The 26,790-nt window shown below is 61.1% G+C and overlaps 3 protein-coding genes across 5 annotated transcripts; 1 reads left to right on the forward strand and 2 right to left on the reverse strand.

Annotated features, from left to right (window-relative positions):
* Window positions 1–1,172: 1,172 nt before the first annotated feature.
* On the forward strand, window positions 1,173–6,358 carry LOC121930527 (alpha-internexin-like). The gene is made up of 3 exons (XM_042466983.1): window positions 1,173–2,196; window positions 2,937–3,061; window positions 4,912–6,358. The coding sequence occupies exons 1-3, from the start codon at window positions 1,216–1,218 to the stop codon at window positions 4,976–4,978; spliced, it is 1,173 nt and encodes a 390-aa protein (XP_042322917.1). The 5' UTR covers window positions 1,173–1,215; the 3' UTR covers window positions 4,979–6,358.
* Window positions 6,359–6,661: 303 nt separating this feature from the next.
* On the reverse strand, window positions 6,662–10,234 carry LOC121930535 (interleukin-12 subunit beta-like). Of its 2 annotated transcripts, XM_042466995.1 has the most exons (7): window positions 10,110–10,234; window positions 9,197–9,450; window positions 8,300–8,551; window positions 8,076–8,175; window positions 7,659–7,873; window positions 7,123–7,313; window positions 6,662–6,839 (listed from the first exon to the last, which is right to left on the reverse strand). In XM_042466995.1, the coding sequence occupies exons 2-7, from the start codon at window positions 9,279–9,281 to the stop codon at window positions 6,711–6,713; spliced, it is 972 nt and encodes a 323-aa protein (XP_042322929.1). In that variant the 5' UTR covers window positions 9,282–9,450; window positions 10,110–10,234; the 3' UTR covers window positions 6,662–6,710. The 2 variants fall into 2 exon arrangements, with proteins under 2 accessions (XP_042322929.1, XP_042322928.1); XM_042466994.1 differs by lacking the exon at window positions 10,110–10,234 and having other exon boundaries at window positions 9,197–9,966.
* A 3,967-nt stretch (window positions 10,235–14,201) lies between these two features.
* Window positions 14,202–25,398, reverse strand: DQX1 (DEAQ-box RNA dependent ATPase 1). 2 transcript variants are annotated; one of them, XM_042466944.1, is made up of 11 exons: window positions 24,001–24,300; window positions 22,887–23,080; window positions 22,072–22,447; window positions 20,448–20,696; window positions 19,291–19,390; window positions 19,002–19,160; window positions 18,700–18,891; window positions 16,853–16,978; window positions 16,565–16,755; window positions 15,579–15,769; window positions 14,202–15,353 (listed from the first exon to the last, which is right to left on the reverse strand). In XM_042466944.1, the coding sequence occupies exons 1-11, from the start codon at window positions 24,283–24,285 to the stop codon at window positions 15,158–15,160; spliced, it is 2,259 nt and encodes a 752-aa protein (XP_042322878.1). In that variant the 5' UTR covers window positions 24,286–24,300; the 3' UTR covers window positions 14,202–15,157. The 2 variants fall into 2 exon arrangements, with proteins under 2 accessions (XP_042322878.1, XP_042322880.1); XM_042466946.1 differs by lacking the exons at window positions 22,072–22,447; window positions 24,001–24,300 and adding an exon at window positions 24,436–25,398.
* Between the last annotated feature and the right edge of the window lie 1,392 nt (window positions 25,399–26,790).

Raw genomic sequence — 26,790 nt, forward strand, 5'->3', positions numbered from 1 at the left:
CCCCCCCGAATGCCTCCCACCAGGCTAGGTCCACTGTTCTCTTAGGAGGAGGGTGTCGGGAAGCGGCCTCTGGTTCGTCTAAGCCCCCGAGTCCTTTGCCGGAGCTCTTGGGTCTCCCGAGGCTGGTTAACACGGTACAATTCCCTCCAAAGGTAGAGGGCTCAAAGCTGTTTGCCTGCAGAGCCTCGGGTGCTTCCAAAGAGGGTGATCAGAGGCCCTCCTTTTCCAGGACTTGTCCTCCATTTCAACCTTGTCTCCAGATGGACTATCAAGATGTCCTCCATTTTGAGCATCACTAAACAACATGAGTGCTTGTATCTTTTCTTGGGTGATGTCCTCAATCTTTCTGGAACGTCTTACATTGTGCAGTGCCTCCCCCTTTGCGGCTCTTAGGACCTCTGGTCGCCTTTCCCAAACCCACCGGAAGCCCCCCGGCCGCGAGGAAAGCGATTACCAAACGCGGAGGGCGACGAGGCCAAAGGGGAGGGTCCGGGGCGGTCTAAAGCGCCACTGCAGCAAAGGACTGGAGGGGGTTGAAGAGAAGGCTGGGTTGGGGGGCATTCTCCTAAGGGCGGGTGGCAGAGGGCCGGGGGCGAGATGCCGGGTTGCGGGGGGGGGGGGGGGGGGGGGAGGGCCGCGGGGGGGGGGGGCGGCCCCCCGCCCCCGGGAGAATCCACCCAGCCCGGGGGGGGGGGGGGGGGTGAGGCTTGTGACCCCCACGTAGTTTCTTCTTCAGCCCTTCCCGACGGAGCGCGTTACAAAGCGGGGGCGGGCGGTTTCCCTTGTCCCTCTGCGGCGGGGTGCTTCCCTGGCCAGTGAGTTTTTCTGGGGCTGTTCCTGAGGAGAACGCAGACCAGCGAGGCTTCCCTTCTTCTCCCACAGCGCCCCACTGAAGCAGACTCTGTCTCTTTCGGGGCGGAGGGGATCGCGGGTGTCATCGCCCCCCCAGCACCTGTCCCTCTTCCCTCCCTCGCTCTCTGCAGGGCCACGTGACCGCCTCGTCCTCCGGTGTCGCAGCAGACGAGGGGCGGGGTCTTCCGCGCGCCCCCTCCTGCTGCTCTTCCTGCAGCGCGCCCTGATTGGCTGCCGCCGGCCTTGACGTATCCTTCGGAGGCGGAGCCCCTATAAGAGCGCCTGCCGTGCCGCAGTGACCGCAGCAGAGCCGCTGAAGCCCCAACACCGGAGGCCGGAGCCGAGGCGGAGGCCCGCGCCGGGATGGAGTCCGAAGGCTGGGAGTGGCGCTTCGGGGGCAGCCCCGGGCGCTCCCCGCTCCGCTCTCCCCGGCCTCGGTGCCCCCCGCAGACACGCCCGGTCCCGGACCCGGTGGAGCGGCTGGACCTGGCGCAGGTGAGCAGCCTGAACGCTGAGCTGCTGGGCCTCCGCGCGCAGGAGAAGGAGCAGCTGGCCGCCCTCAACGACCGCTTCGCCTCCTTCGTGGAGCGCGTCCGCGACCTCGAGCACCGGAATCGGGCGCTGCGGCGGGAGGCGGAGGCCCTGCGGCGGCAGGAACGAGGCCCGGCCCGGCTCCCGCAGCTCTACCGGCAGGAGGCACTGGGCCTGCGGGCGCTGCTGGAGGCCGAGGCCGGGGACAAGGCCCGCCTGGAGGCCGAGCGGGACCGCCTGCGCCAGGCCTGCGACCAGCTCCGAGAGCGATGCGCCCTCCAGGCCCGACGCCGCCGGGAGGCCGAGGAGGGACTGCGCCGCCTCCGCCACGACGCCACCCGAGCCGCGCTGGCCGCCTGCCAGGCCGAAGGGGCGGCCGGGTCGCTCCGGGCCGAGCTGGCCTTCCTGCAGAAGCTGCTGGCCGAGGAGCGGGCAGAGCTGGAGGCCCAGGCCCAGGCTCAGGCGGCGGCGGGGTCCATCGGGGCGGCGGCGGGGGCTTCGGCCGCAGCGGGGCACGCCAAGGCGGACCTGTCGGCGGCGCTGCGCGAGATCCACGTCCAGTACGAGAACCTGGCGGCCAAGAACCGGGAGGCGGCCGAGGAGTGGTACCGCTCCAAGTTTGCCTCAGTGGCCGAGCTGGCCGGGCGGAACCAGGAGGCCGTGCGCAGCATCCGCCAGGAGACCGTCGAGTACCGGAGGCAGCTCCAGACCCGCTCCGCCGAGATCGCCACGCTCCGCGCCACCATCGACTCCCTTCATCGGCAGCTCCAGGCCCTCGAGGACCGGCAGGGCTCCCAAGTGGCCCGCTGCCAGGTGAGACGCAAGGCCGGGATCCTCCCTCCCTCCTTTCCTCCCGGGGCTCCGGGGCGGCGGGGAGGAGGTCTGGGGCTCCCACTGTCCCACGCCCCCAATTCCTCCCTTCCTCCCTCCCTCCCTCCCTCTGTCCGCTGGCCATGGCCTCGCAGAGGGTCTCCTGGGATCCTGGATCGGGGCCTGGGTTCAAGGGTGGCCTCCCAGTCTCCTGGAAACGGCCGAGGGAACGGGGGCAAGGAGATCGGCGCCGGAGCCGCTCTTTTGCCGTGGCCCAGCAGAGCGGGCAATGCAGCCGCCGGGAAATGGCTCTAGGGGTCTCCGGGAGAGGAAGTGCCGGGAACCCGGAGATCCGGAATCGGAAACCAGGAAAGTGCAGCGGGCCCTTGGAGGAGGGGGAGGTCTCGCACAACTATAACAATAAGTACTAATTGATAAAGAATACTAACAATAACAGTAGAGATAATGTCAGGTATGTTGTCTATTCTGCTGTCCCACTTCAAGCCTTGTTCAGAACAGAAAAATGCCCCAAAACATTAGACAAAGTTGTGTCAGAAGAAGCAGAGCCATCGCAAGAATCAATCACAACGAAGAATGCTGGTGGGGGGGGGGTCTTGCCTCCTGGTTCAGGGCTGTGTGTGTGGACCTGGGGAAGGGGTCTTGGGTGCCGGTGTGTGTTGTGGGGCCTCCCTGGGCAGCTCCGGGGCCGGGTTCTCCTCCTCCTCCTCCTTCTTCCTCCGCAGGAGAGAGTGGCAGAACTGGAGCAGGAGATTTCGGAGGCCAAGGAGGAGATGGCGCGATACCTGCAGGAATACCAGGAGCTGCTGAAGGTCAAGATGGCGCTGGACGTGGAGATCGCTGCCTACAGGTAAAGGCAGGCAGCAGCCATCCTTCTCTCCCTCCTTCCATGGCCGCATCCACACTGGAGGAATAGCCCGGTTTGGCACCGCGCCGCTTCTCAGCATCCTGGCTCAAGGCTATGGAATTCTGGGAGTTGGAGTTTGTTGTGGGGTCCAGACGCTCTGGACCCCACAACAAACTCCATCTCCCAGAATTCCATAGCCTTGAGCCAGAAAAAAGTTAAAGCGGTGCTAAACCGGGTTATATCTCCAGTGTGGATGCAGCCCTATTGTGTCTAAACAACCCGGCGAGTTAAAACTTTTAAGCTCACTGGGCCCTTTTGTTTATTTATTTATTTATTATGTAATATTTCTCTTTATTGATTATTTTGTTTACTTCCATGCCGCCTTCCTCCCAGCGCAGGGACTCTCAAGGCGGCTGACAACGCTAAAAACAGCCCAAGTTAAAATAGTATGAAACATTAAAAACACAAAGTTATTTTTTAAAATTAAAGGATTAAAAACATTACATAAAATTTAATTTAATTAAAACCAGCAACAAAACGGAACGAAATCAGCATCCATGTCATGCGAGTTAGTTACTATGTGGGAATTTGGGGTATATATTCATTCAGAAAGTGGTTCGTAAAGCTCTTTACCCTCCTCCCTCCACCTTCGCTGGGGTCAAGGCACAGGACCCCCCCTCGTAGATGTGGAAAAACAGCAAATAAGCAAAAACCCACCTTGTTTTGACCTGAGAGGACACCTCTCTAGGAATCTCTAGGTCCTCCGGTGCAACTCTGTGGCCAACATCCGACAGACATTGACCATAGAGTTGGCATGAAGGAGCTACAAAGGCCTAGTGGAGTGTTCTCTCTAGGAATCTCTAGGTCCCTCAGTGCTACTTTTGGTTAAAGTCGACCATAGAGTTGCTCTGGAGGACCTAGAGATTCCTAGAGCTGTCCTCTCAAGTCTATCAATAATCAAATCCACAAACCTCACATCCTTGATTCAGCTGCAGCCAAGGAGACTTGGAAGCTCAAGGCAGGTTGCCTCCATAAGGGGGGGGGGGGGGGGTCCCAAAAGGGGCTCCTGTCTTCATCCCCCCCCCCCCAAGAGCTAACATTCTGGGAAATGCCCATATCTTCATGGAGCTGGAAGAGACCCCCAAGAGACCCCCAGTCCATCCAGTCCTCTGACCTCTGGAGCTGCAGAAAAGAAGCTTGCTCCAGCCTCAGTATGACATCCCTCCAACATGGCTGCCATGACTCCCCTGAACCTTCTCATCTCAGGGCTAAACGTACCCAGTTCGCTAATTAGTCAAAGGGTTTGGTGGTTTCCAGACCTCCCACCGTTTTTGGCTCCCTCCTCTGGACACACTTCGGCTGGACACTGTCCCTCTTGAATTGTGGTGTCCAGAACTGGACCCAGTATTCCAGGTTATTCCACACCAGTCCAAGGCCTGACCAAAGCAGAATAGAGAGGCCCTATGAATTCGCTTGATCTAGATTCCCTACTTCTATAAATGCCGCCTAGAAGCGCATTGGCCTTTTTTGCTGCCGCATCCCACTGTTGACTCATGTTCCGCTTGTGGTCCACTTGGACTCCTAGATCCTTTTCAAATGTACTGTTGTCAAGCCAAGTGTCTCCGCTCCTGTATCTGTGTATTTCATATTTTCCCCCAAAGTGTTTGTTGTTGTTTAGTATGTTTCTCCTGGATAAATGTTTAGCCTGTTTAACCTGGAGAAGAGAAGGTTAAGGGGTGACATGATATTGGTAGCAGGGATGGCTGCTCCCACATGGGACTCCGAACGGAGGGCAGGTGGGGACCCCCTTGGGTTAACCCTGGTGACCCTCTCGCCCCCCTCTTTTCTTCCAGGAAGCTGCTGGAGGGGGAGGAGATGTGGTGGAGCTCGGCGTCCTCCTGGCCGGCTGCGACCCAGTGACCCCACTGACCCCACTGGGGCCCACCCCTCATGGCCTGGTTCATCTCCATCGGCACCCCTGCCTCCCTCTCCCCACTGTCTAGGCAGAGGAATGGCGCCTGGAAGCTGGGGGCCTCCCCGGGCCAGATATGATTGGAGGCATGGGAGGAGCAAGGCTCTCCCCCCCCCCACACCTTCCATGGGACCACCACCCTTTGGGCAGCTGTGAGAGGGACGCGAGTGTGTGGCCACCCTCCTGGCAGCTGGGGGCAGCCCCTCTGCTCTGGGCCCCAGATCTCCTCCCAAAAATAAAGATCCCTAGCAAACCCAGTCAAGGTCCGCGCTGCAAACAGAGGGCAGGAGCAGCGAAGTTGGGGTGAAAGAAGGCAGCACCCACAGTGGCAATCCCGCCTCCCTCCCCAAATGCAGGAAAACCTCAATGTGTGGGGAGGGAGGAATGGGGACCCTTGGCAGGAACCCCCTTTGCCTCCCGGTTGAAGGGCTCCATTGCTCAGAGAGCATTTACAGGGCACCCCCCCAAGGCTAGGGTCCTCGCGATCCCCTCCTCTCCCCCCCCCCCCACAGTCCTTTCAACTGTCTTCCTGTGTGGGAGGGGGTCCCAATCCAGGCCCAGGGGTCTTCCTCCCCCTCTTCCCCCAAGTGATACGTCCTGGGAAACCAGAGCAGCAACCACAAGCCCCTCGGCCCCTCAGGGTCTCTGGGGTGAAACCGCACGAAGGCCGGCCGCCCTCAGCCTCTGGGGCTCAGGCAGCGAGGGCTGGGGGGCGGGGCGGCAGGCAATCTGCTCCCCAGAGCCCCCATGGAGGGGCAGGGTCGGTGCCCCAAAGTTAGGGGCACCCCCGAGTGAGGATGCCAGAAAACGGCCCTCTCCACACTGGGGCGCGAAGTTGCCCCTTGAGCCCTCCTCCACCTAAGTAACAATTCCCCCTAATTGACCCCCACCTACCAGTGAGGAAGCCCCTGCTGAAGCCTCTTCCCCCTTCCCCAAACCTTAGGCCCAGCTGAGGGGGAGCCCTTGGGGCGAGGAAGGGACCGGGAGGGGACGCCCCCCTTGCTTGCCCCCTCTGGACCAAGATGGGTGGGATTGTGAGGGGGGTCTCCGTGCTGCTGCTGCTGCGCCTCCTGAAAAAGGGACCAGCTCCCCTCGGGAGGGGAGGGGGCTTTGAGCTGCTTGGCTAGGATTACAACTCCCATCAGCCCCAGACATCGCCCTCCCCGACAATCTTTGTTGTGGGATTCTGCGTAAGGGCCTCGGGGTTATTAGGGGAGAGGAGCGTAAGCACAAAATGGCCAGCTAGGACCCATGTCCCCCGGCCCCTGCCCCCGACATTCCCATTCCAAGTCCGACTCCGACAAATCCAGGCCAATAAAGCGCCGTGAACAGAACCGGGAGCCGTGGGACTCTTTCTTGGGCCGGGGTCGCAGGGGGTCTGGAGGACTTGGAGTGGGGGTCTGCCGATCCGCTCCCTCTCTGGGGATCTAGGGGGCGATGTAGGGGGCGTGGGAGTGGGGCCCTGACTGACCCACAGACCTCGGAGGCCGCACTGGCCCCTGGCGGTGGCCCCCTTCACTGGAGGCGCCGCTTTTGGGGGAGGGTCGCCGCGGTCCGGGGGCTTTGGACGCCCCTCACGAGCAACAAAGACCAGATTCGTTCTCTTCACGCGTTTATTTCTAAAGCCGGCTCTTGAACCTTCTCCGCTGACCTCCAGAAGAAAGACCCGCGGAGGGAGGGCTATTGGGGAAAGGCCCATGCGGACCAGGGGCTCCAGGGGGAGGGGGCGATGGGGTCCCGGCAGCGGATCTTCACCCGGTTCAGGAGCTGGTGGGGCCGGGGGGGCTGGGCGGTCTCCTCCAGACGGTCCTGTGGCGGGAAAGACCCCCGGTTGGGGGGCCGGAGGGGGGGTCAGGCCCTTTCCCTCGGAGCAGAGGCCGCAATGACGCCCCCCGGAGGCAGGACGATGGAGAGGAGCCCACCCGAAGGCCTCGAGCTCCGGCCAGAGGGCAGGGAGGGCTCCTTCCTTGCTCAGCCGCTGCCTCCAGGCCTCTGTCCGAACACTGCTGGCCTTCTGGGGAGCCGAGAGCCGGGCAGAGAAGGGCGAAGGGGGACCCGAAGGGGCCGGGGGTCGGGCTGGGGGTCTACCTACGCTGTAGAGGTCCGAGAGGAGGAGGAGGCCCTCCCGGTCCAGGTTGCCGAAGAACTCGAGGCGGAGGTGGAAGCGGAGGGGGAAGAAGGAGCTGGGCCGGACCCAGGAAGGCGGCGGGGCCCAGCTCAGCCGCAGCTGCCCGGTGCTCTCCTCCTGGCGGGCGGCCAGGCCTTCGGGGGCCGCGGGCCTCACTGCAAGGCGGACCGACGGACGAAGAGAGAGAGAGAGAGAGAGAGAGAGAGAGCGGGCTTAGTGTCTCCAGAGGCTCCAGAGGCCCATTGGACCGGTTCCCTCTTCTCGGGGCCTCAGAGGGCCACTGCCCCGGACGGATCTGGGGGGCATCCCCGCTTCCCACGGGAATCGAGCCACGCCCGGCGTCCGAGGTCGGGAAGCATAAGGAGCCGGCGGGTAAGGGGGGGGGTCTCACAGAGGTGGCCCCCTCCTTGGGATCCAGCTGGCCCCTCCCCGGCCTTGTTTCCAGCCCCAGTGGCCCTCCGGTCAGTCGAGCCCGTCCTGTCCCTGGGAGGCCAACGTACCCAGGTCCCGCCAGAAGAGCCTCCTCCGCATCCGCTGGAAGCGCCCCCCGGCGCCCAGTCCCTCCAGCTCCAGCTCCAGCCCCGTCTCCGGCACCTCTTCGGCCGAGGGACACTCGGGGCCGCAGGCGGAGGCGTCCAGTTCGACCCACGTCGGGCCCCGGCCGCCCACCACTTTCTCCACGGATGAGCAGCCCGCCCCGGCGCCCCCAGGACCCCTGATATGAGAGGGAGAGAGGAGGCACAGGGTCGGTTCCGGAAAGGGGCGCTCTGCACATGCTCGGGAACTCTCTCTTCCACCAGGAACGCCCTTTGGCTCCGGCCGGAAAGAATGGCTGCCCTTCAAAGGGTCCTGGGGGCCCCGAGCCCTGCTGCCCCACATCGTCCCCCCAAAGTGTGGAAGGGGGCCCAGAGACTGACCTCCGTCGGAGGCGGAGGCGGAAGGCGGCCGGGCGGAGAGCGAGCCAAGCGCAGCGGAGGACGGTGCTGTTGTAGGACTCGGCCTCGCAGGTCACTCCGGCTGTAGAGAGTGGGGTCCCGGGTCAGCGAGGGGTTGGGGTGGAGGCACCCGATGGGTTTCCTTGCCCCAGGCCCACGTCCAACTCGAGGCGGGGGGCTGACCCCGGCGCCCGCTCCGTCCTCACCTGCTTCGTCCAGGAGGCGGGGGAGGCCCAGGCCCCGCACGGCCAGGAAGGTCCAGCCCAGCAAGGTCCCTCCGGCCCAGCAGCTGTAGTTGCCGGCCGAGGAGAGGTCCAGCGGCGGGAGGCGGAGGGTCGGGCCTCGAGGGGGCCGGGGGCACACCGCCTTGCCGCCTCCCTTCCTCCAGCAGACCGCCTGCCCGGCCGAAGCCTCCGGACACTGCAGCGTCGCCTCCCGGTCCAGCTCTCCCACGGACACTGGGGGCGCAAGCGGGGCGGGGGGTCAGAGAAGGGGCCGGAGGGCCGGAAGGGAGGGGAAGGGGCTGCAAGGGTCTCCCCCGGAACTCGTACCTGGGCCGGACCAGGGAGCCACCCCAAGAACTGCCCCCGCCCTTTCCTCCTGGGTTCCCTGGAGCGGGGGGGGGGGGGGGGCGGGGGTGGGGGGGGGGGAAAAAAAGGCCCCCAAACCCCCCGCAAAACGGGAACGGGAAGGGGCCGGGGGGGGGGGGGGGGGGGGGGGGGGGGGGTCTGTAGCTGCCCTTGGGGGTCCCGCCTTCACTGCGCTCCCCGCCGCCTGATTCCTCGGGAGTCATGCCGGCAGCAGGGATTGGGGCCCCGGGTCAGTGGGGAGGGGGGGCTGTCTTCTCCCCCTCCCCGGGGGGAGTTTCTGCTCCTCGGACAAGGCTCCCGCGCTTCCCTTGCAAGGGCATCACTTCCCTTCTGACATTTGGGGCCCCAGTTGGGAGGGGGCGAGTGGGGGATCTATGTGGGTCACCTCCGACGGCATGGTTGCTTCCCCCGGAGGAAGTCCACTGCCTCCCTCTGAGGCTGAGAATGTGTGACCATCCCGAGATCCCAGGGCTGAGCAAAGCCGGACACCGGGCCGGACATGGCGGGACTTACGCTCGGCGGGGAAGGAGCCCCAGGCGGCGGAGGCGGCGTCCCCAGCAGGGAAGAGGGCCAGGGCCAGGAGCGTGGCCAGCCACATGGTCAGCCCAGAAGAGGGCTCCTGGCTCCGGCTGCCAGGCGGCGGAGGCCGGGGGCGTCGGGGCTGGACTGAGCGGCTGGAGGGGGTCAGCCCCAATTTAGAAGCAGCGGGCTAGTCTTCTTTAACGGTATCTTTTGGGGGACGCCTTGGGTCCGGTTTGGGAGAAAGGCTGCATATTAGATACAAGAAGTAAATAACCCATAATAATAAACAGTCACATTAGTTTAAGCGGACTTTCATTTGGACAGACAACCTGTTAAACAACTTGACGGGTTAAAAGAGGTTAAAGCCATTTGAAACAAGTCAACGTACCTGCCCCCCCCCCTCAGCCCCAACAAGAGGACGGTGGGCTTCCAGGGGCCAGCAAGGCAAAGGATCCGGGCTGCGGACGAAGGCTGGCCGGGAGTGAGTCCGGAGTCAGCCTATGACTGAACCCTGAGCCAGTGTCCTTTGGCCAGAAGGAGCGGACTTGGCTCGGGGGCCTCGAGGGCCTCCTGGCCGCCGCCGCCCCTCGCCCCACATTGCCACCCCTTTCGAGGAGCCCTCTTGGCCGGAGAAGGGGCGAGGCGAGGGGCTGCAGGAGGGCAGGCAAGGCTTCTCTCTCTCTCTCTCTCTCTCGCCCCTCCGGAGCCCCGCCAGCGAAGAAGGGTCCCCTCCCCATTTGGCCCTTCCTCGGCGCTCCCCGGGGCAGGAGGGGGAGGGAGGGGAGCCTGAGATCCCCCCAAAGGCCCCCGACCCCTCCCGACCCCCCCTCGCCCTCCCCAGGGTCGCCCCGCCCCCCCCCCAGGGTCCAACGGGAGGACATAGGAACCCCCCCTCCCGGTTTACCTGCCGGCTCCTCTCTCTCTCTTGCTCTGGGCGCCGGTGTTGTGTCTTGTGGGCGAGTGTGCTTCGGAGGGAAGAGGAGGGAGCGCCCTTTATGGGCCCTCCTGGCCGCTGGGAAAGGCCGAGGGGGCGGCGAAGGAAACCCCCTTTGACACCGGAGGGCTGCATCTGGAGGCCCTGGGGATCCCTGCCCCCCCCCCGGGACTCCCCCGCCCACTCCCCCCCGCCTCTCTCCGCGCCGGAAATCGGGGAAGCCCCGGGCGGTGGAGGGATCCCTTCCTTCCTGGGGATGCCCCCTCCCTCTCCAGCTGGAAGCCAGGACCCCCCCCTCCGGCCACGACCGGCTTCTGCGGCTGCCCAGCAGGGCCCAAGGTTGGGGGGCTTCTGGCGGCGCCCAGAGGAAGGGGGACCGGGTCCGGAGATTTCAGCCCAGCCTCAAAGGGAGCTTCTTGGCCGCGAGAGCCGCAGGGGAATGGAGCCAAGGGCCAGAGAGGCAGCAGGCGGCGGGCCTCCTTCTCTGGGCGTCCTCCAAAAGAAGCCGGACGGGGTCGGGCTGCATGGCCCCTGGGCGCCCCTTCCTCCCTTTGGCCTCAGCGGGGGGGGTTGCTTTTGGGGCTTCAGAAGGGGGTCTTCAGGAGGAGGCTCTGACCAGGACCTGGCGCCCTGTTCTCTGGACCCCCCCTCAAATGGTTGCCTTCTTTATTTTCTTCGTGAAACAGCAAAGTGTTGGGAAACCACTGCCTTCTCTCTCTCTCCCTTCCTCAGAGAGATAGGACTTCCTGCATGCTTCTCTCCTGTGCTCTGCCTCTACTTGCATGCCATTTGGTCCTGCTAAACTCCAGGGGCAATAAAGACCTTTGTAAGTCGGTAAACAGATCATGGGATCTAAGTGACTTCCTTAGGAAGTCCTCTCCCACAATGGATCTCTCCTGCTTCCCTTCGGTCTCTCCATCCCCATCCAACCGAAAGATGCTGAGATACAAACTCCTTCTTCTACCTGAACTATTCTCTAGACAGGTGAGGATGGAGCTTCCGTGGATGTGTAGATTTGAGCCATTAGTAAGGTTTTGTTTTTAAACTACAAGCTCTTTGTGTCAGCCTCAGTCTTTATATAGAAGCATCTTAAGGCAAAAGGCCCTTTCTGCTGCTCTGCTAAAGCAAGACCCTCACAGCCTTGGCTTTGATCGTTTGATCGTTTTCTTTCCTTGCCAAGGGCTGAAGCCTCAGCAAACTTGAATTCCCCTCACAAACTAAAAACGTTTACAATCACACTGTAAACACAACTAACAACCCCCAGGTCAAGCACTCTAAACCGATTCAAAAGCCCTTCAGAAGGCAAAACAAGTCAAGCCCACCTCTGCATAAGACCCTGCTGAACTCTCAGCTGCCGGCTTCAGTGAAATGCTGGCCAGCAAAAGCAGAGCAGGGCTGGGGCCAGGCAGGCCTCCTGTGGAAGGGAGTCCCAGAGCCTGGGTCAGCCGCGGAGAAGGCCCTCCTGTCCCCCGATCCTGACCAACTGAGCCTGGGGTGGTGCCTCCCCCGGAAGATCTTAGGGCTCTAGCAGGTTCCTATGGGGAGATAGGGCCACCCAAATAGCCTGGACGGAAGCCCTATAGGGCTTTATAGGTCATGACCAGCACTTTGCATTGTGTCCAGAAAGGAAGTTACATGCCCCCTATAACTGGCCCTGGTCAGCATCCTGGCCACGTGTTTCTGGACCCACTGTAGTTTCGGAACAGTTTCCAAAGGCAGCCCCACGGAGAGTGCGTCACAGTAGTCCAGAGATGAAACCGAGGGAAGCGGCGTCTCCGCAGACAGGTCTCTGCTGCCCCGAGGGTCTGGTCGGGTCTCATGGGATGAAGTCACAGGAGGGAGATCCTGGCGGGATCTTGGGAGGGGCCTCTTGAGAGAAAGATCCAGTGACGGAACCAACTGGGTCTCCTTCTCCGGAGGTCTCCAAAAAGGGGCTGCTGGGGATGCTCTGGCCGGAGACCCTGCACTCAGCTGGGGCATCTTTCATTCTGGGGAAAGAAAACTAGACCTCTCGGGCCCTTGGCACCGGAAAGGATTCTAGGAATACGGAGGGTAACTCTGGCTGCTTCTCGGGCCTCAGCCCCGGACCACCGTCCATTGGGGAATGGGGTGCGCTTCCTCCCCTGATGCTATGGCCAAGTGCATCCTGGGAATGAGTCCCTGCTTGGACCCAACCCCCTCCCCGCGCTGCAAGCGTCATTCAAGCAGAAAGCTCCTCCGAGAGGTGCTTAGGCCGATCCACGGCTAGGCCAGCTCCTGCTCCCCCCATCCCAGAGGGAAGACCCCCCCTTCCATCCCCTTTCTGGAGGGCAGGATTGGGGGTCCCTTGTGCTGGTGCCCGGAAAAGTGGGGGGTCTTCTTATTGAAGTGTCCCAGAAGAGGCTCCTGCCGCCATCAACCCACACAGCAAGAGCCCCCGGCTCGGGTGGGGCCCTCCGTATCACCCCTTGCCCCCCACAGACGGCGTCTCCAGGCTGGCTGGGCCCCTGCTTCAGCCTTAAAGGTCCCATTGGAGGTGGGTGGAACCTGTTTCGGGGATGGGGCTGAGCACCTGGAAACCCCTTTAAAGTCCAGGGTAAAATACTGGGTGGCGAGTCTGCCTGCCAAGGGGGCCCTTTAAATCCCAGGCCAAGCCCCACACTGCTCCGCAGCCCCCTCACCAGCATCGAAGCAGCTGAGGGGCAGCCCCACCTCGGCTGGAGAAAGCCCCCAGCTCCCAAGTGACCAGCGCGGTCAGCCTAGGCTCCCTTCGGCCGCTGCGCTGACCAGAACACTCCTGGCAAGGACTGCCGGGCAACATGGACCCTGGGCTCTCTGGGTTGGTCGCCCAGTGTGGTCACTCCTGGTGTCTCTCTCACACACACACACCACTGACCCCCCCCCCCCCAAATATAAGGAAGCCTTAATAATGTTTTTGTGTCCTAATGTTACTCATAAATCGTAATTCCCATCTATCACTGGGGAACCTTTCTGTCTCTTTTACTTCAGGCTCAATGGAGAGGTTTCCAGTTCTCTTAGCCCCTTCCCTAGATGGGCCAAGGGTGCAGCAAGGGCTGTGGGTCACGGGCAACAGACCCAGAAGCCTCTCAGCCCCACTTCTTTGCTTGTGGGCCACCGGCTGCCACTTCTCCCTCCCTCCAACTGGCCTCCATGACGACTCACCCCCCCCCCCCGCCCCATGGAAAAGGCTGCATCATGGGGAAGAGTGCCCCAGGCCTCCCTCCCTCCTCTACGCTGGGGCTGAGCAAGAAGGGCAGCCTCCCTTTGAGTCACCCTCCTCCCCAACACCCCCCCCCACTCAGCCGGAGACCGCAAAGGGAACCCAGGCCTCCCCACACTCTCCGGCCCCCTCAGGAAGGGCACAGGGATCCCTCCCTGATCTGTGGGGCGGGCATTCCCCCGCAGGCAGCCAGCCAGGCTTCCAGTGACAGGTGGGAGAGTGACTGGGGTCCCAGGACAGGAGGGGAGGGGCACTTAATGGCCAAAAGTGGGGCCATAGCCTGAGGGGTCAAACACAGGCCCTTGCCATTTGTAGGGCAAGCAGAGTGGCAGCAAAGGGTGACCCCATTTCCCAGACCAACCCTTGGCACTTGCCATCATGGCGTGTGAGTGTGGCAGCAGGGGCCAATGGCTCACCCTTGCCATGACTCCCAGCCACCACAATGGCCACAGTTCAGAGAAAGACCTGGAACGATGGCGCTGGAGGAGACCATGAGGCCTTGAACAAGGGAATGCCAGACCCTGCTGAACCTCCTTCCTCATTTAGGGAGCCCTCCTGTCCTAAGCGTCCAAGCAGGTAACACCAGCCCAGAGATGGAGGCGGCCATGGAAATCACTTCCTCTTGGAAAAGGGGGGCTGCTGGCAAAAGGTGGCATCAAGGCTGTCTTCAGACCCCACCAGAAGCTCCATCTCCCTTGTTCTTTTGCCCTGCTAGAATCCCTCTTTGGCCGTTCCTTCTCCTGGCCAGCGTGCCTTTGGGGGCCCCTTCACCTGCACACCCCTGCCCTTTCTTGCCTCCCCCAGTTCTACCACACATCCCTTTCCAACCAGTCAGGTACGTCTTAGGTTTTTAAAATGTTTAATTGATCTGCTTAGTGAAGCACCTGCTCAGACAGAAAGAAGTAAGATGACCCACAGAGTCCTTGGGAACTGTCCAGCTGAGGTCAGTCCAGTCGGGCTGAGGTCACCCCAGGAGATTTCTGCAAGTGAGCGAGCCGCCCCCAGCCCCCCATGCCCAGCCGGCTCCCTGGCGGAAAAGCCCCCTGACCCAGCTCACAGCCAAGGGCTGTTTCCCACCCGTCTCCACTAGGCATCCTGCCCCACAAAGGCCCCTGGGACACACAGACAACCAAGGCCTTGGAGCGGAAGTCAAGAGAGAGGAAGAGGAAGAAATGGGGGAACCTGGCCTCCCAAACAGTAAGAGTGGCCCAGACTGCTGGATGCCCTGCCCTTTCTTGGCCCACCCCAGCCCAAGCGGGCCTCCTGCTGTACGTCAGGCAGGCCACAGATGACCAGTAGATCATGTCCGTCCCCAAAGGCCCTCCAAAGGGGGGCTTGGAAGCCGCCCTCACTGTGCTACAGCACAGTAGCCCCCCACAGTGCCCCACCTGCAAGGTGCCTCTCAAAGAAGGATGGCAGCAGAGGGGATTTCACCGACACCACCAGGATCCCCTCCCCTCCTCCGGCTGAGGGAGGCCACACTCACCCCCAGGGTGATGGAAGTCCTGCGCATGCTCAGCCACCCATGTGCTCAGACCACGTTGAAAGGACCCTGTGGTCCCAGAACCACCCACAAGGGTGCCATGCCACCTGGTTTCAGCTCCCATTCCTCTTTCCAGAATGCACCCAAACCACAGCCCCCTGAGCCCCTGGCAGACCCCAGATGGCCCCTCCTGTGTCCAGTACGCCAGGGCCGCTCTAGGTGATGCCAACGGAGGGCTGAGGCCACACTCCTCCTCTCCCCACCAACAATGACAAGGCAGCTCTGGGCGGATCTGGGCCTGGCCTCGCTCCCGGCTCACTGCACCACGCAGACATCTTCCCTGTCCTCGGAGAGGGGGCACCTGAGGGTCTCAGGCCCCTCGTCTCGTGGGGGGTCCGCTCCTGCTGCCGCCTCCTCACCTGAAAGCTTCTCACGCAGCTCCAGGAGCAGGTCCCGGCTCTCGCTGGGCGGCAGGTTGCTCAGGTAGTACTGCGGGGCCAGTTGGGCCAGCCTGCAGGAGAAAACATTTGGAGGGTGGGCATTTAGGTAGGTGGGGGCAGAAGAGAACACAGTTCTCCCCCCCCCTTCCTCAAATGGGAGCCAAGGCAAATGCAAAGCATGCCTCCACTGATCTCAAAAGAAAACTAGGCTCTAGCCCTCACGGAGGGTGGGGACAGACGCTTGAAGCCCCCCACCACATCCTCACCTCCCGCCATCCCACCCGACTGATGCTCACATCTCTGGCTGGATTTCAGAGACAACACTCAGGCAGTTATCCTGTGAGATGGTGAACTCGTGGTACAGCAGCCAGGGGGGCGGCCGTGGGGGCGGCCGGCGCAGTTGGTAGCAGCAGCTGGGGGGCAGCTGAGCCACGTGTTTGTGGGTCAGGAGCAGATAGTTTCCAGAGCCATCAATGTCTCGGGCCACCTGGGGGGGGGGGGGGGGAAAGCAGGGAGAACATGAGGATGAGCCACAGGGTCAGCATCCTCGCCCCGAGAGAGAAGCCCAGGGGTATTTGGGAGGGGACCTGGTTGGCAAAGGCTCACTCCAGCAGCAGGTGGGCAAAGACCCCTCTCCCCCACCCACAACTGGACAGCCACAGAGAAAGGTAGGAAAGCAGTTTTGCTTCACTGAAGCCTTCCAAGGGGAAGAGGGAGAAGAGCTGGGCTGCAGGAGCACCTGTGCCTTCCCCACAGGAGGGGCTGGCAAGGCTCAGAGCCCCCCAGGACCTCACTTGGGTCATAGGGTGGGGTAACATCTGGCCTTGGGGCTCCCAGACACAATTGTAGCTCAGGGCACTGTGAGTCACTCTCCTCAAAGGGGGCATGGAGAACCCCCCTTGCCATCCCTCCAGGGGTAAAATGGTGTGTGTGTGACAGGAGATCAACCTGGGCAAGTCATAGTCAAGTTGGGGGGGGGGATGAATTAGTGCACCTGCCCTCCCAGTGCCAGGAAGGTTTGGGGAGACTCCGCTGACAGAAGCTGTGCTAGGAGAAAGGAAGTGGCCATGTAGGGGCAGCTTCACATGTTCCCTGCCTGGCAAGGCCCCTCCGTGCTCAGCCTCCCCAGCCCTCCTCTTGCCTGCAGCTGGCTTTTGTGGCCGGCCCAGTGTCCAGCGCAAGGAGGCCCTCCGCAGCCCCTGCTTCCAGTGTGGCTGGCTGGACCCTTCCTGCCCACTGCTTGCCACTGCCCAACGCGATGCCCAACAGCTAGTGGGCTCACCTTGAGGAAGAAGCCTGAGAGGAGGGCTTGCTTCAGGTGGAGGACGTTGGTGTCTGTGCCGAAGGCGGGCGGGGAGACCGGGAGCTCAATCCGCTGCATCACCTCCAGGAGCTCTGCCCGCACGGCCCCCGCCAGCCGTAGCGCCCCCTCGCTCACCCCGTGTTTCCGGCACCAGCTCTCTGGGTCGCTCTCTGAGGAAGGGAAGCAAGGGCTGGGCATGCAGGAGGGTGGGCAAGGCTTTCTCTGCGACCCCTGCCAGCCCACCACTCCCCCAGCCCCATCACTTACGCTGGTGGAATGCATTGAAGATATTGATGAGGGTGAAGTGGTCTCCTGCCGGGTGCAGCAGTCCTCTTTGCCGGGCGGCTACCGCTTCCTCCCAGCGGGTCGGGGGAGTCTGGAAGCAGGGCCAGGCTGTGTGTGGAGAAGAAAGGGTGGGGGTTCAGGTGGGAGCACACAAAGAACCCCCCACTCACCCACAGATACCCGGGGTGATACTGTGCAGGAGGGCTGTGACCCACCCACCTCTCCGGGAGCCCACCCCAAGGAGACTGGACAGGGGTGCGAGAGGATGGCCTTCCTAGCAGCCCTGCAGGAGCACTGACATGTCTGAATTTCCAAATCAACCCAGGGCAGAGCTTGGAGGGAACACATTAAAAACAATGTGGTATTTTTCTTATTTCCTTTTGAACAGCAGGCAATGCCCTCTTTTTACTCTTGCCTTGGTTTCTGAAGTAAGGAGGTGCCTGTTCAAAGAGAGGCTGGAAAACTACCCCAGCACCAAGGAGACCCCACCAAACTGTCTCTGATGGCCTTTAAGAAGCTACCCTGGCTGGGAAATACCCTTGAAATGCATGCAAGAAAGGGGGAGGGAAGGAGAGAGCCCCCTCCCCAAATAGTAGAGTCCATTGGACGCTCTACCAAAGTATAACACGTGCCTTGGTTCTGAGATGTCTGTGGAAGAGTGGGTTTCCCCCACTAATGCTTGTGTAGAAGATACATCCTCAAGAAATGGTTATGGTACAGTGCTGTGTAAGATGTCTAATTAATGACGCTACACACATGTGAGGGAGTAGACCAAGGCTGCATCATAATTCAGTTTGATACCACTTTAACTGTCATGGCTTTATGCTTTGGAATTCTGTGAGACATTTAACCTTCTCTTTCAGAGTGCTCTGGCGCCACAACAAATTACAAATCCCAGAATTTCATAGTATTGAGACATGGCACTGGGGTCAGGCTGGATGATTTCTGCACATTGGCAAAAAGGAAAAAAGGAGTGGGTTTCAACAACTGCTTTCTTGGCTGTGAAAGGCTGCCTTTAGCAGCTCTTCCACGGCAGCTTCCCTGTGTGTTGGGGGCTTGTGGCATGTAACCGCCATGCCCCCAAGACACCTGGAAGCCTGCTGATGTGTGGCTGCTCTGGGCACCTTCAGGGCATCAAGGGGGTGTGCAACATGTGCATGTCATGCTCCCAAGCCGCCCGGAAAATTATGAAGTCTATATACCTACCCAAAGGCGGAGTGTGTATGTTTGCATGTGTGTGTACTACTTTGCTCACACTGATTGTTGATATTGCGTGCCTCCAAGACATTTCCAACTTATGCCAGCCCTAAGGTGAATCTATCAAGGGAGTTTCTTGGCAGGATTTGTTCAGAGAGGCTTTGCCATTGCCTTCTTGCCCAAGGTCACCCAGTGGGTTTCATGGCTGAGCTGGGAATCGAACCCTGGACTTCAGAGTTGTAGTCCAACACTCAAAACACTATGCCATGCTTAAGCAATTGCAAAGATGCCTGATCATCCTCCCGTATTAATTGTCTTGAAATTCCAAGATTGAGGAGTGCCCAAATGCCCTGGTGATGCTAACTCTGTTTGTCTAGACATTGGCCAGAGTCAGATTCAGATCAGATGACCAGTGGGGAAACACCCTCAGTCTGAGGGAAAAGGGTAAGGGACTACACTTGCTCCACTTTCCTAGCAGGTGTCGTGGGGCCACAAATGTGATCAGAGAGGGGGGGGACGCGACCCCCCTCTGCCCCACATGGCCATGGGAGACTAGCTGGTGGGGGGCTCAACAGAGGCACACAGCCCGGCCAGCTAGCCTACAGGGAGCCCAAGAGCCAGGTGGCCCATACCTGTCAGCATGGCAGCCAGCGTGAGCATCTCATCGACGCAGTCAAACTCACAGGAGGCCAGGAGGGCCTTGGCGAGTTGGGGATCAAGGGGGAACTCCGACATGATGATGCCCACCTCAGAGAGGTTCCCATCATCATCCAGGGCGGCCAGGTAGTCCAAGTCTTCCAGCGCCTGCATGAGAGACTCAGGGCCTGGGCCGGGAGAGTGGGATGGTCAGGCTTACCAAGAGGGCGCTGGTCAGCCCTCCATCCTTACCTGTGGGGGCCCTTCTGCCCCTCTCCTCACTCCCAAAGCCGCATACCTGGCCTGTCAAGGAAGTCACACTGCCCCATGTCGGCAATGTCCAGCCGCTTCAGGAGCAGCACTAGGCGGCTGAGGTTTGCCTCAGTGATGCAGGCTGGAGGGGCATCTGGCATTTGGTGTTCATAGAAAGACTCAGAGTAAAGGCGCAGGCAGGACCCTGTGGGGCACAGAACAGAAGAGTTCACAGCAAGCCTGATAGGGCTGGAGGACAGTTAAGCTGCCCCCCACTCCCAGGCTGCCCCCCACTCCCAGGCCTCTGCAAGGGCCCCCAGCCCCACAGGACTCACCTGGGGGACTCCCAGCTGCCCTCAGCCGCCGTGACTCAGCTTGCTTCTTGCTTATGGGGCGCAGGACCTGTGACTCAGCCCGGATCCGTGGGTTGTAAACCTGTTTGCAGGGTGAGAAGCACAATGTGAGAGAGGCCAATGGATGCAGTGGCCAAGAAGATGCAGATGAAGGGAGGGGAAGGATTTGTTGCCATATTTGGGGGGGGGGGGAGAGAGGGTGCTGCTCCCAGGAAGGCCCAGGCAAAGACCACCGCTCTTCCATGGCTCTTTATTGTTGAGGACAGTTGGCAGAGGATAGTGCAGAAGAGCAAGCACCGGGGGGGGGGGATTTTTTGGGAGGTTGGAGGAGTCTGAGAAGCTTGCAGGGGCATCCAGTTGGGGGCTGTCCAAGTTGGAAAGGCTAATAATAATAATAAACATTTATTTCTTTACCGCTTTTCCGTAGTGATCAAAGCGATGTACATAGTAAAATTATAAAGCAGGAGAAAGGCTGGGGCCTGGGAACCTCATCTTCCCCAAGGGCCCTTGAGAGCCTGCTTTATGGTTTGTGGGTTCACTTGAGGGAGGAGCTGAAGCACTTTGTGGATGTAATGTGGGGACTGAGGGCTATTTCGCCTTCTCCCCCCCTCCCCCCAGAGGGTGGGGCAACCTGCCAACAAGCCTAAATCAATGGCTTGCTGTCAGCATAGGCAAACTCTTGTTACAGGGCAGGGCAGGTGGGCTGTGACTCCAGGGCAGTGAAGGGGGGAGTGAATCAGAGCAGAAGGGTTGCCCCCCACCCACCCAGGAGGCAAGACAAGGCAAGGTTTTTACTTTGTCTATTTTATCATTTGTATGTACAGCGCTGTGTAAATCTAGAGTGCTATATACATAAATCATAATAACAAGAATAATAAAGTGACCACTATCCAGCTGCAGCTCTGTAGAAGTTGTAGGAGTGGCAGTCTGGGTGACTCCAGGAAGCCAGGATGTTTCCCACCATCCCAGGCCAGTGGCCAGATCCCACAGAAGTGGTCATTCAAAACATTTGGGGGAATTCCATGCTGCTGACTGCTGGCATGGGCAGCAGCCTGGCAATGACCCAAAACACACATGTGTTGAACCCCAGCCCCCCAAGCTTAGGTCCCCTTGATCCTCTGTGGACACAGGGCACTCACGCTGCGCAGCTCCAGACCGGTGTCAACCACATGCCTGACGCTTCCCACGGAGAAGGCTGCATCCGCCATCCAGTGGGAGACGATGATCCGGCGTGGCCGGTCCCCATCCGGTGGCTCTGGGCTGGTCTCGTACACCCGCTGGACCTCCCGCCCCACGCCCAGGTGGAGGGGCAGCACCAGCAGAGGGCCCAAGCCGGGATCCAAGGTGGCGGCCTCCAGGCGAATGGCCTCGCAACACTCGCTGACTTCCTGGGGAGGAAAGATCTTGCTCACAGATTGCACTCACAGCCCTCCTCTCTCCTATCTCTGCAGCCCCACAGGATCACAGCAATGGAAGAGACCACAAGGCCCCCCCTGTCCAAACGCCCCCTCCCATGGTGGATTAAAACAAGATTCAGCTAAAAACATGGCTTAGGTCCCGTCTGTTCGGAAAACTGAATCTCCCCTTATGAACCTGCCAGAGCCATAGGATCTTGAGGGGAAGGCTTTCTTTTGGCCTCACCACCATCACAGGCTTGTTTGGTGAGGACAGAAGAAAGAGCCTTCGTGGTGGATGCTCCCAACCTCTGGAACTCCCTTCCAGGCTGCGCTGGCTCCTCCCTGGGCTTCCAGGGAAAACGCTGGAGGCCAAAACCTTTCTTTTCAAGCAGGCAGTTAATAGACAATTGTGCCAGGGAGGCTTGTCATTGGGATGCTTACAAAGGTACATTTTTAATAGCTTTAGATTGATACTTGTTACATTAATGTTGTGTTTTGGTTGTGTTTTAGAACTGCACTGTTGTTCTTTTTAAGTGTCTTTTTGTGAACTGCAGTCAGTCTAATTTGGGAGAACGGGAGCATGGAAATAAATAAAACTAAAGTCATATGCCATCATAACACTGGAGAAGCATTTGGGGGGGAAAGGTAACCCATTCTCTGAAAACAAAGCATGAACTCCACCAACAATCTGAAAAGCTAACCAAAAAGTACAGACCCTGCTCTTCGAAGGCCTCCTCAGTACCAACCAATTAGTGGTCAAAAGCCAATTGAAGCAGAAAGGGTCACTGCTTGATAGCAGAAAGACAGTGGAAGCAGCCCAGCCTTCCTGCTGTGGCAGCCAGAAGTGCAGCCGAGGGGCATCCATAGGCCCTGCCTCAGGGGTCTCCAGAAACCGTGGCAGCGACTGAGAGCCAGTCTGCTGCCAAGGATTTTAAGGCTCAGGCAGGCTTTCACCTGCAGCCAGAATTGTGCTCAGAAACAATCCAAGAGCCAGTGTTGCCATTCTCACAACCCAGAGTTGCTGCTCTGCCGGCAAGCAGTGATGGCAAGTGATCTGATGGCAGCCACTTCAGCCCAGCTAAAGCCTTCCAGCACTTTCTGAAGGTGACTGCAGCCTGGAGCCCACCAGGCCAGAGGCTATGGCAAGGCCCTGGGGCTGGCTCTCAGGGGCCTTTGGGCAGATGAGGCTCCCAGGCCTCAGCCTTTCTCCTGGCCTAACCCTGCCTCCCCCACCTACCTCTTCTGCCTCCCAAGGCCCACCGCAGAGTCGCCTGCACACCCCAGCCACGCTTGTCATTTCCTGCTCTGCAAGGCAGGCAGATGTGGAGAGGCCCCTTGCCACCCAGACCCCTGTGGCCAGGCCCACCTGCTCACTGGCCAAGAAGACCATCACGTCGCCGGGCTCCTTTTGCCGGTGAGGCTCCAGGGCAGCCCAGGAGGCGGCAGCAACACGCTCCCCTGGCAAGGTTTCCCGGCAGGTCAGGAGTGGGGCTGGGTTGAGCCCCGGGACCCTCAGAAGAGGGGCCTCTGGACAGAAGTGTCGCAGGGGCTGCTCCATGTGAGGCTCCGTCACCACTACCAGGCGCAGCTCTGGCCGCTGGCGCTGGACATCCTTTAGCAGCCCCAGCAGGAGGTCAGTGGGTACTGTGCGGGCCTGGGTCTCATCCAGGATCACCACGCCATACTGGCGCACCAGTGGGTCTGAGGTCATCTCCCGCAGCAGCACCTCATCTGAGCAGAACCTGCAACCCACAGAAGGCAACAGGTGGGTGGGTGGGAGGAAGGAAGGATCTTGCCAGGGCCTCTGCTTCCCTCCTTCCTCCCTCAACCGGAGCAAGAAGTGGAAGCCTCAAGGCAGGACCCCTCCCCTTCATTGCCACCCACAACTACAGGAGGGGCTCGCAGTGGCACCAGCTAGGAGGCAGCCCCACCAGTCCTGGCTCCATGAAGGAGGCAACTGTGCTCCTGCAGCCCCCAGGAAAGAAGAGGGAGACTGCTGGCGAGCGGCCTGAGTTTCCCCAGCATCTTGATCAGAGATTGCAGAAAGAGAAAGGCAGCTGGGGGAGAACAGAGGAGATCCCCATGCCCTCCATGCTTGCACCCCCCCCCACAAAAGAGCATGTAGAAATTGCAGACACAACAACCTCAACCTTCCCACTGATCCCAAGAAGGGGGCCCCACCTGAGGAGAGTCTCCGAGGTGCAGCAGTCGTCGTAGGGGACACAGTAGCCCACCTCGTGCCCCACATTGAGGTCCATCTCGTCGGCCACACGCAGGGTCAGGCTGAGGGCCGCCAGGCTGTGAGGCTGCGTGGAGACCACCTGGCCGTGGGCGAACCGCAGGGAGAGGGCATACTCCGCGCACCACTGGGGCACCTGCCAGGGGAGGCAAAGGGCAGGCGGGGGTGGGCAAGGGCCCTCGTTACACCCTTCCCACCTATTTGCTGTGGCTGCTGTGCCATTACATCCCTACAAGATGCAGCGTCCTCTTCCGCTTTGACCCATGCAGAGAGTGGGCTGAAAGACTCCCCAGGAGAAAGAAGGGGCACAAGGAAGCCTTTAAGGAAAGACCTGGGTTCAAGGCCTGCCCCGAACATGGATGCTGAGCAACATCTGCCATGAGTTCAAAGGGCAGCGGCCACCAGCACATCCCCCAGGAACTGGTGGGGAAAGCAGGTGGGTGTTGAGGCTGGGCAAGAGAAGCACAAGAAGGCATGGGAAGCTTCGCCACAGGAAAGGGGCACAAGGGCTGCCTCCCTCCCGTGCCCCAGGGCTGCATGCCATGGTGGAGGGAATGGAAACGGAGGGAGGGCAAGCCCTGGCAGCAGGAGCCGTCTCTCCTGGGGCTTGTTTGGCAGCGGAGGGTCTCCCCTTTCCAGGGGAGGCAAGAGCGGCCATGCTAACCCCAGACTCAAGAGTCCTTTGGGCTGTTCCCAGCGGCGCCAATGGGCTCCTGCTCCCTTTCCTGCTCCGCTGGAGGGAGGGAGGGAGGGAGGCCCTGGGCCTTGGCCAATCCCCCAAAGCCAGAGGCCCCACGGAGGACCCCTTTGTCTGGCCCTGTGTCCCCCTCGGCGGCCAAGAGCCTTGCTGCTAATGCTCCGCGCCAGCCCCAGGGAAGGGCAGGCGGGGGCTTGGCCTGGCTCCTACAAGGAAAGGGCAGAGAGTCCTCCTTCCTCGGCCAGGGATCCACGCCCGGCCAAAGTCCGCCTCCCCCGCAGCCAGGGGCCCAGGGCCGGACCGGGGCTGCGAGGGGCCGCAGGAGGGAAGGCCGAGGGCCCGGGAGCCCCAGGGCTGACCTGTGTGCTCTTTCCGGTTCCGGTCTCCCCGGAGACGAGGAGGACCCCCGCGCCCTGCTCCAGGAGCGCCATGAAGGCCAGCTTGGCCCCGGAGGCGCGGAGGGCGCGGCGGCGGCGGAGCAGCTGGTAGTAGCGCGAGGAGAAGGGCAGCCCGTCGAAGGGGTTGGCCTCCAGGTCTCCCGCCTGGGGGCGGAAGGGGGCCCCGGGCGCCTCTTCCTCTTCCTCGTCTTCCAGGGGGAGCTCCGGCCCCAGAGGCGGAAGGAGGGGGAGGGGGCTGCCCTCCATGGGGGGGTCGGGGGCAGGGGCCCCGGTGGGGCTCAGGGGAGACAGGGGGCCCTCCGCTGAGGCCCTTCCTTCCTTCCTTCCTTCCTTCCTTCCTTCCTTCCTTCCGCCTCACAGGCCCCGCCCACACCTGCCTGGCCCCGCCCCGCCCACCTGAGCGGCGGGAGAGAGCGCGCGTGCCACGTGACACGGCCCCTTCCTCGCGTGGCCAATGGCGCCTTCGCTTCCGGTCTGGCGCCCCTCCGTGCCACGTGACGCCTACCTGGCCGTGGGCGGGGCAAATCACAGCGCGCTGGCGCCCCGCCCCCTCCAGGCTCCGCCCCTCGGCCTTCCGTCCGAGTCCTAGAGCGGCCCTTCCTGCTCCCTTCCGGGCCTCCTGCGCCGCCATTTCCCCTCCAGTCAGGGCCGCTTTGCTTTCCCAAAGCGAGAGGCCGTTAGTAGTGGGCCTGTCAGGGGCTGAGGGCAATGGCTCCTCTCCTGCCCTCCTTCCTCCTGGAGAGAAGGGACCGGTGGGCGCCCGGTGGGGCTCTGCCTGGGCCCAGGGCGCCTTGGGGAAGGGATAGGACTAGGCGTGCTTCTCCGGTTGGCAGAGGAGGCCAAACGAGGAGCAGCAGCAGCAGCAGCAGCTAACGCCCAGAAGAGAGTAGGAAGCCGGGCAAGAGCTGGCAAACGAAATGCAGGGCCCCGCGGGGCCTGGGCAGGAAGTGCGAATGCCCCCCGGAAGGGCCCTGTGTCCGGTGCTGGCGCCAGAACGGAAGGAGGAGAGTGAGAAGCAACACGGTGGAAGGCTGAAGCCATCATGCCCTTTGGAAATGGAAATCCCTTCGCTGGCGACGTGGGGCTACCAGGGCCATATGGAATGGGGTCTTGGATCGGCCAAGGGCTCTCTCGCCCTGGAAGCCAAGGGCTGAAACTGAGGCTGCGGAAGAACGGCCCCGGGAAAGACGCGGAGGGGGCGGAAGGGCAAGAGGCCCCTGGAGGGCCTGAGCAGAGCGGCGGAGGGCAGGCGTCTCTGTGCCTCCAGGTCGAAGCAAGCTTGTTTTCTGCTGCTCCAGAGACTAGGACCACAGGAAAAGAGATCCCGCCTCAACCTTCCTGGTGTAAGAGCTGTTCAGAGCAGAAGGTGCTGCTGCCTTGGACTGTGACCCTGGGGAGCAGGGTTCGAATCCCCACTCGGCCCTGGAAACCCCTCTGAACAAGTCTGGCCAAGGAAACCCTGCCACAGGCTCCCCTCCCTCTCCCCGTCAGCACTGCCTCCAAGGCAGCAGCAAGGAGCAGGACAGGAGTCAAGCGCTTCCAGGAATTTGATGGGTGGATCCCTGTTTTCATGATGGGAAGGTGGGGGGGGGTTTAAATGGCAATTTGTAATTGTTTCATGTTTTATTGAAACTGTTGATTCCTTTGTGAAAAAGCGGAATACAGATGATAATAATAATAAATAAAAGGGTGCTGCAACCGACCGACTGACCGCCTGCGATTCCTGGCTCCATTCTCCTTTGCACTGAGGCCCAGGAAGAGACTCTTCTGGTGCCAAGCATTGGGCATCAGGGAAGGCTTTGGCTGGCCCTCCTGGTGCTGAGGGAACAGGCAGCCAGTCTGGTGGCCACCAGGCCCTGGATGCCTCGGGGCCATCTTCCCATTGCCACAGGCCTGTTGCTTTTCCTCCCAGCAGATCCATCAAGGCAGGTCACCCAGGGCTGAAGAGTGACCTGGAGAATGGCGGGGGGGGGGGAAGTGAGGGGTCGACAGTCCACCCCAGAGATTGCTTCCCACTCATGTCCGCAGGGCCCGCTTTCCCTCCTGGCCATTGGACACCAGGATTGCCCTCTGTGCCAGTGACCGGCCTCCTGTGACCGGCGGCAGCAGCAGCGTTGCCTCTGAATGCCACGCAACACAGAATGGAGCCCCCACCTGGGTGCCAGCCAAATACAGGCCCCTCTGCCCCAGAGTGGGATGGGCCTGATGGGGAATTCTCCTAGAGGGTCCCTGTGTGTGCATTTCTCACAAGTGCACACCAGCCTCCCTCCGCTCTGTCCAAATTAAAATACATGCCACTCTGGGCTGGGCATGGCTCCAAGGATGAGAACTGCCCTGCGGCGGAGAGGGTGGCCTGTGCGGGTGGCACACGTGGCAGGTGCCATGGAAGTCTAACGATTGCAGAAGCAAGATCAGGGGGGGGGGGGGGGGGGAAGCAGCCCCTTGTCCTCCGCTGGCCTTGCGCCTTCATAGCCAGGATTGCTCAGGGCTGCCTTCCTGGCCTCAGAGAGCCAAAGGTGTCATAGCAGTTCAGGGAGGGGTTGACTGATGAACTGTGGAGTGGGGACTCTGCCTCTGCCCCACTTTGCCCCATGCAGTATGTGACTGGCTGGCTACAGGTGGAGTAGGGACCCTCTGTCTGTTTGCCTGCCTGTGCTCTTGGCACAGGAGGGGGCCTCTTTCAGGGCCCCCCTGTTGGGACCTCAGGGACTGACAGAGGGGCCCCTAAACTAAGAGGCTCCAAGAGGTAGG

This window comes from Sceloporus undulatus, chromosome 5, assembly GCF_019175285.1.
Source record: "Sceloporus undulatus isolate JIND9_A2432 ecotype Alabama chromosome 5, SceUnd_v1.1, whole genome shotgun sequence".
NCBI lineage: Eukaryota > Metazoa > Chordata > Lepidosauria > Squamata > Phrynosomatidae > Sceloporus > Sceloporus undulatus.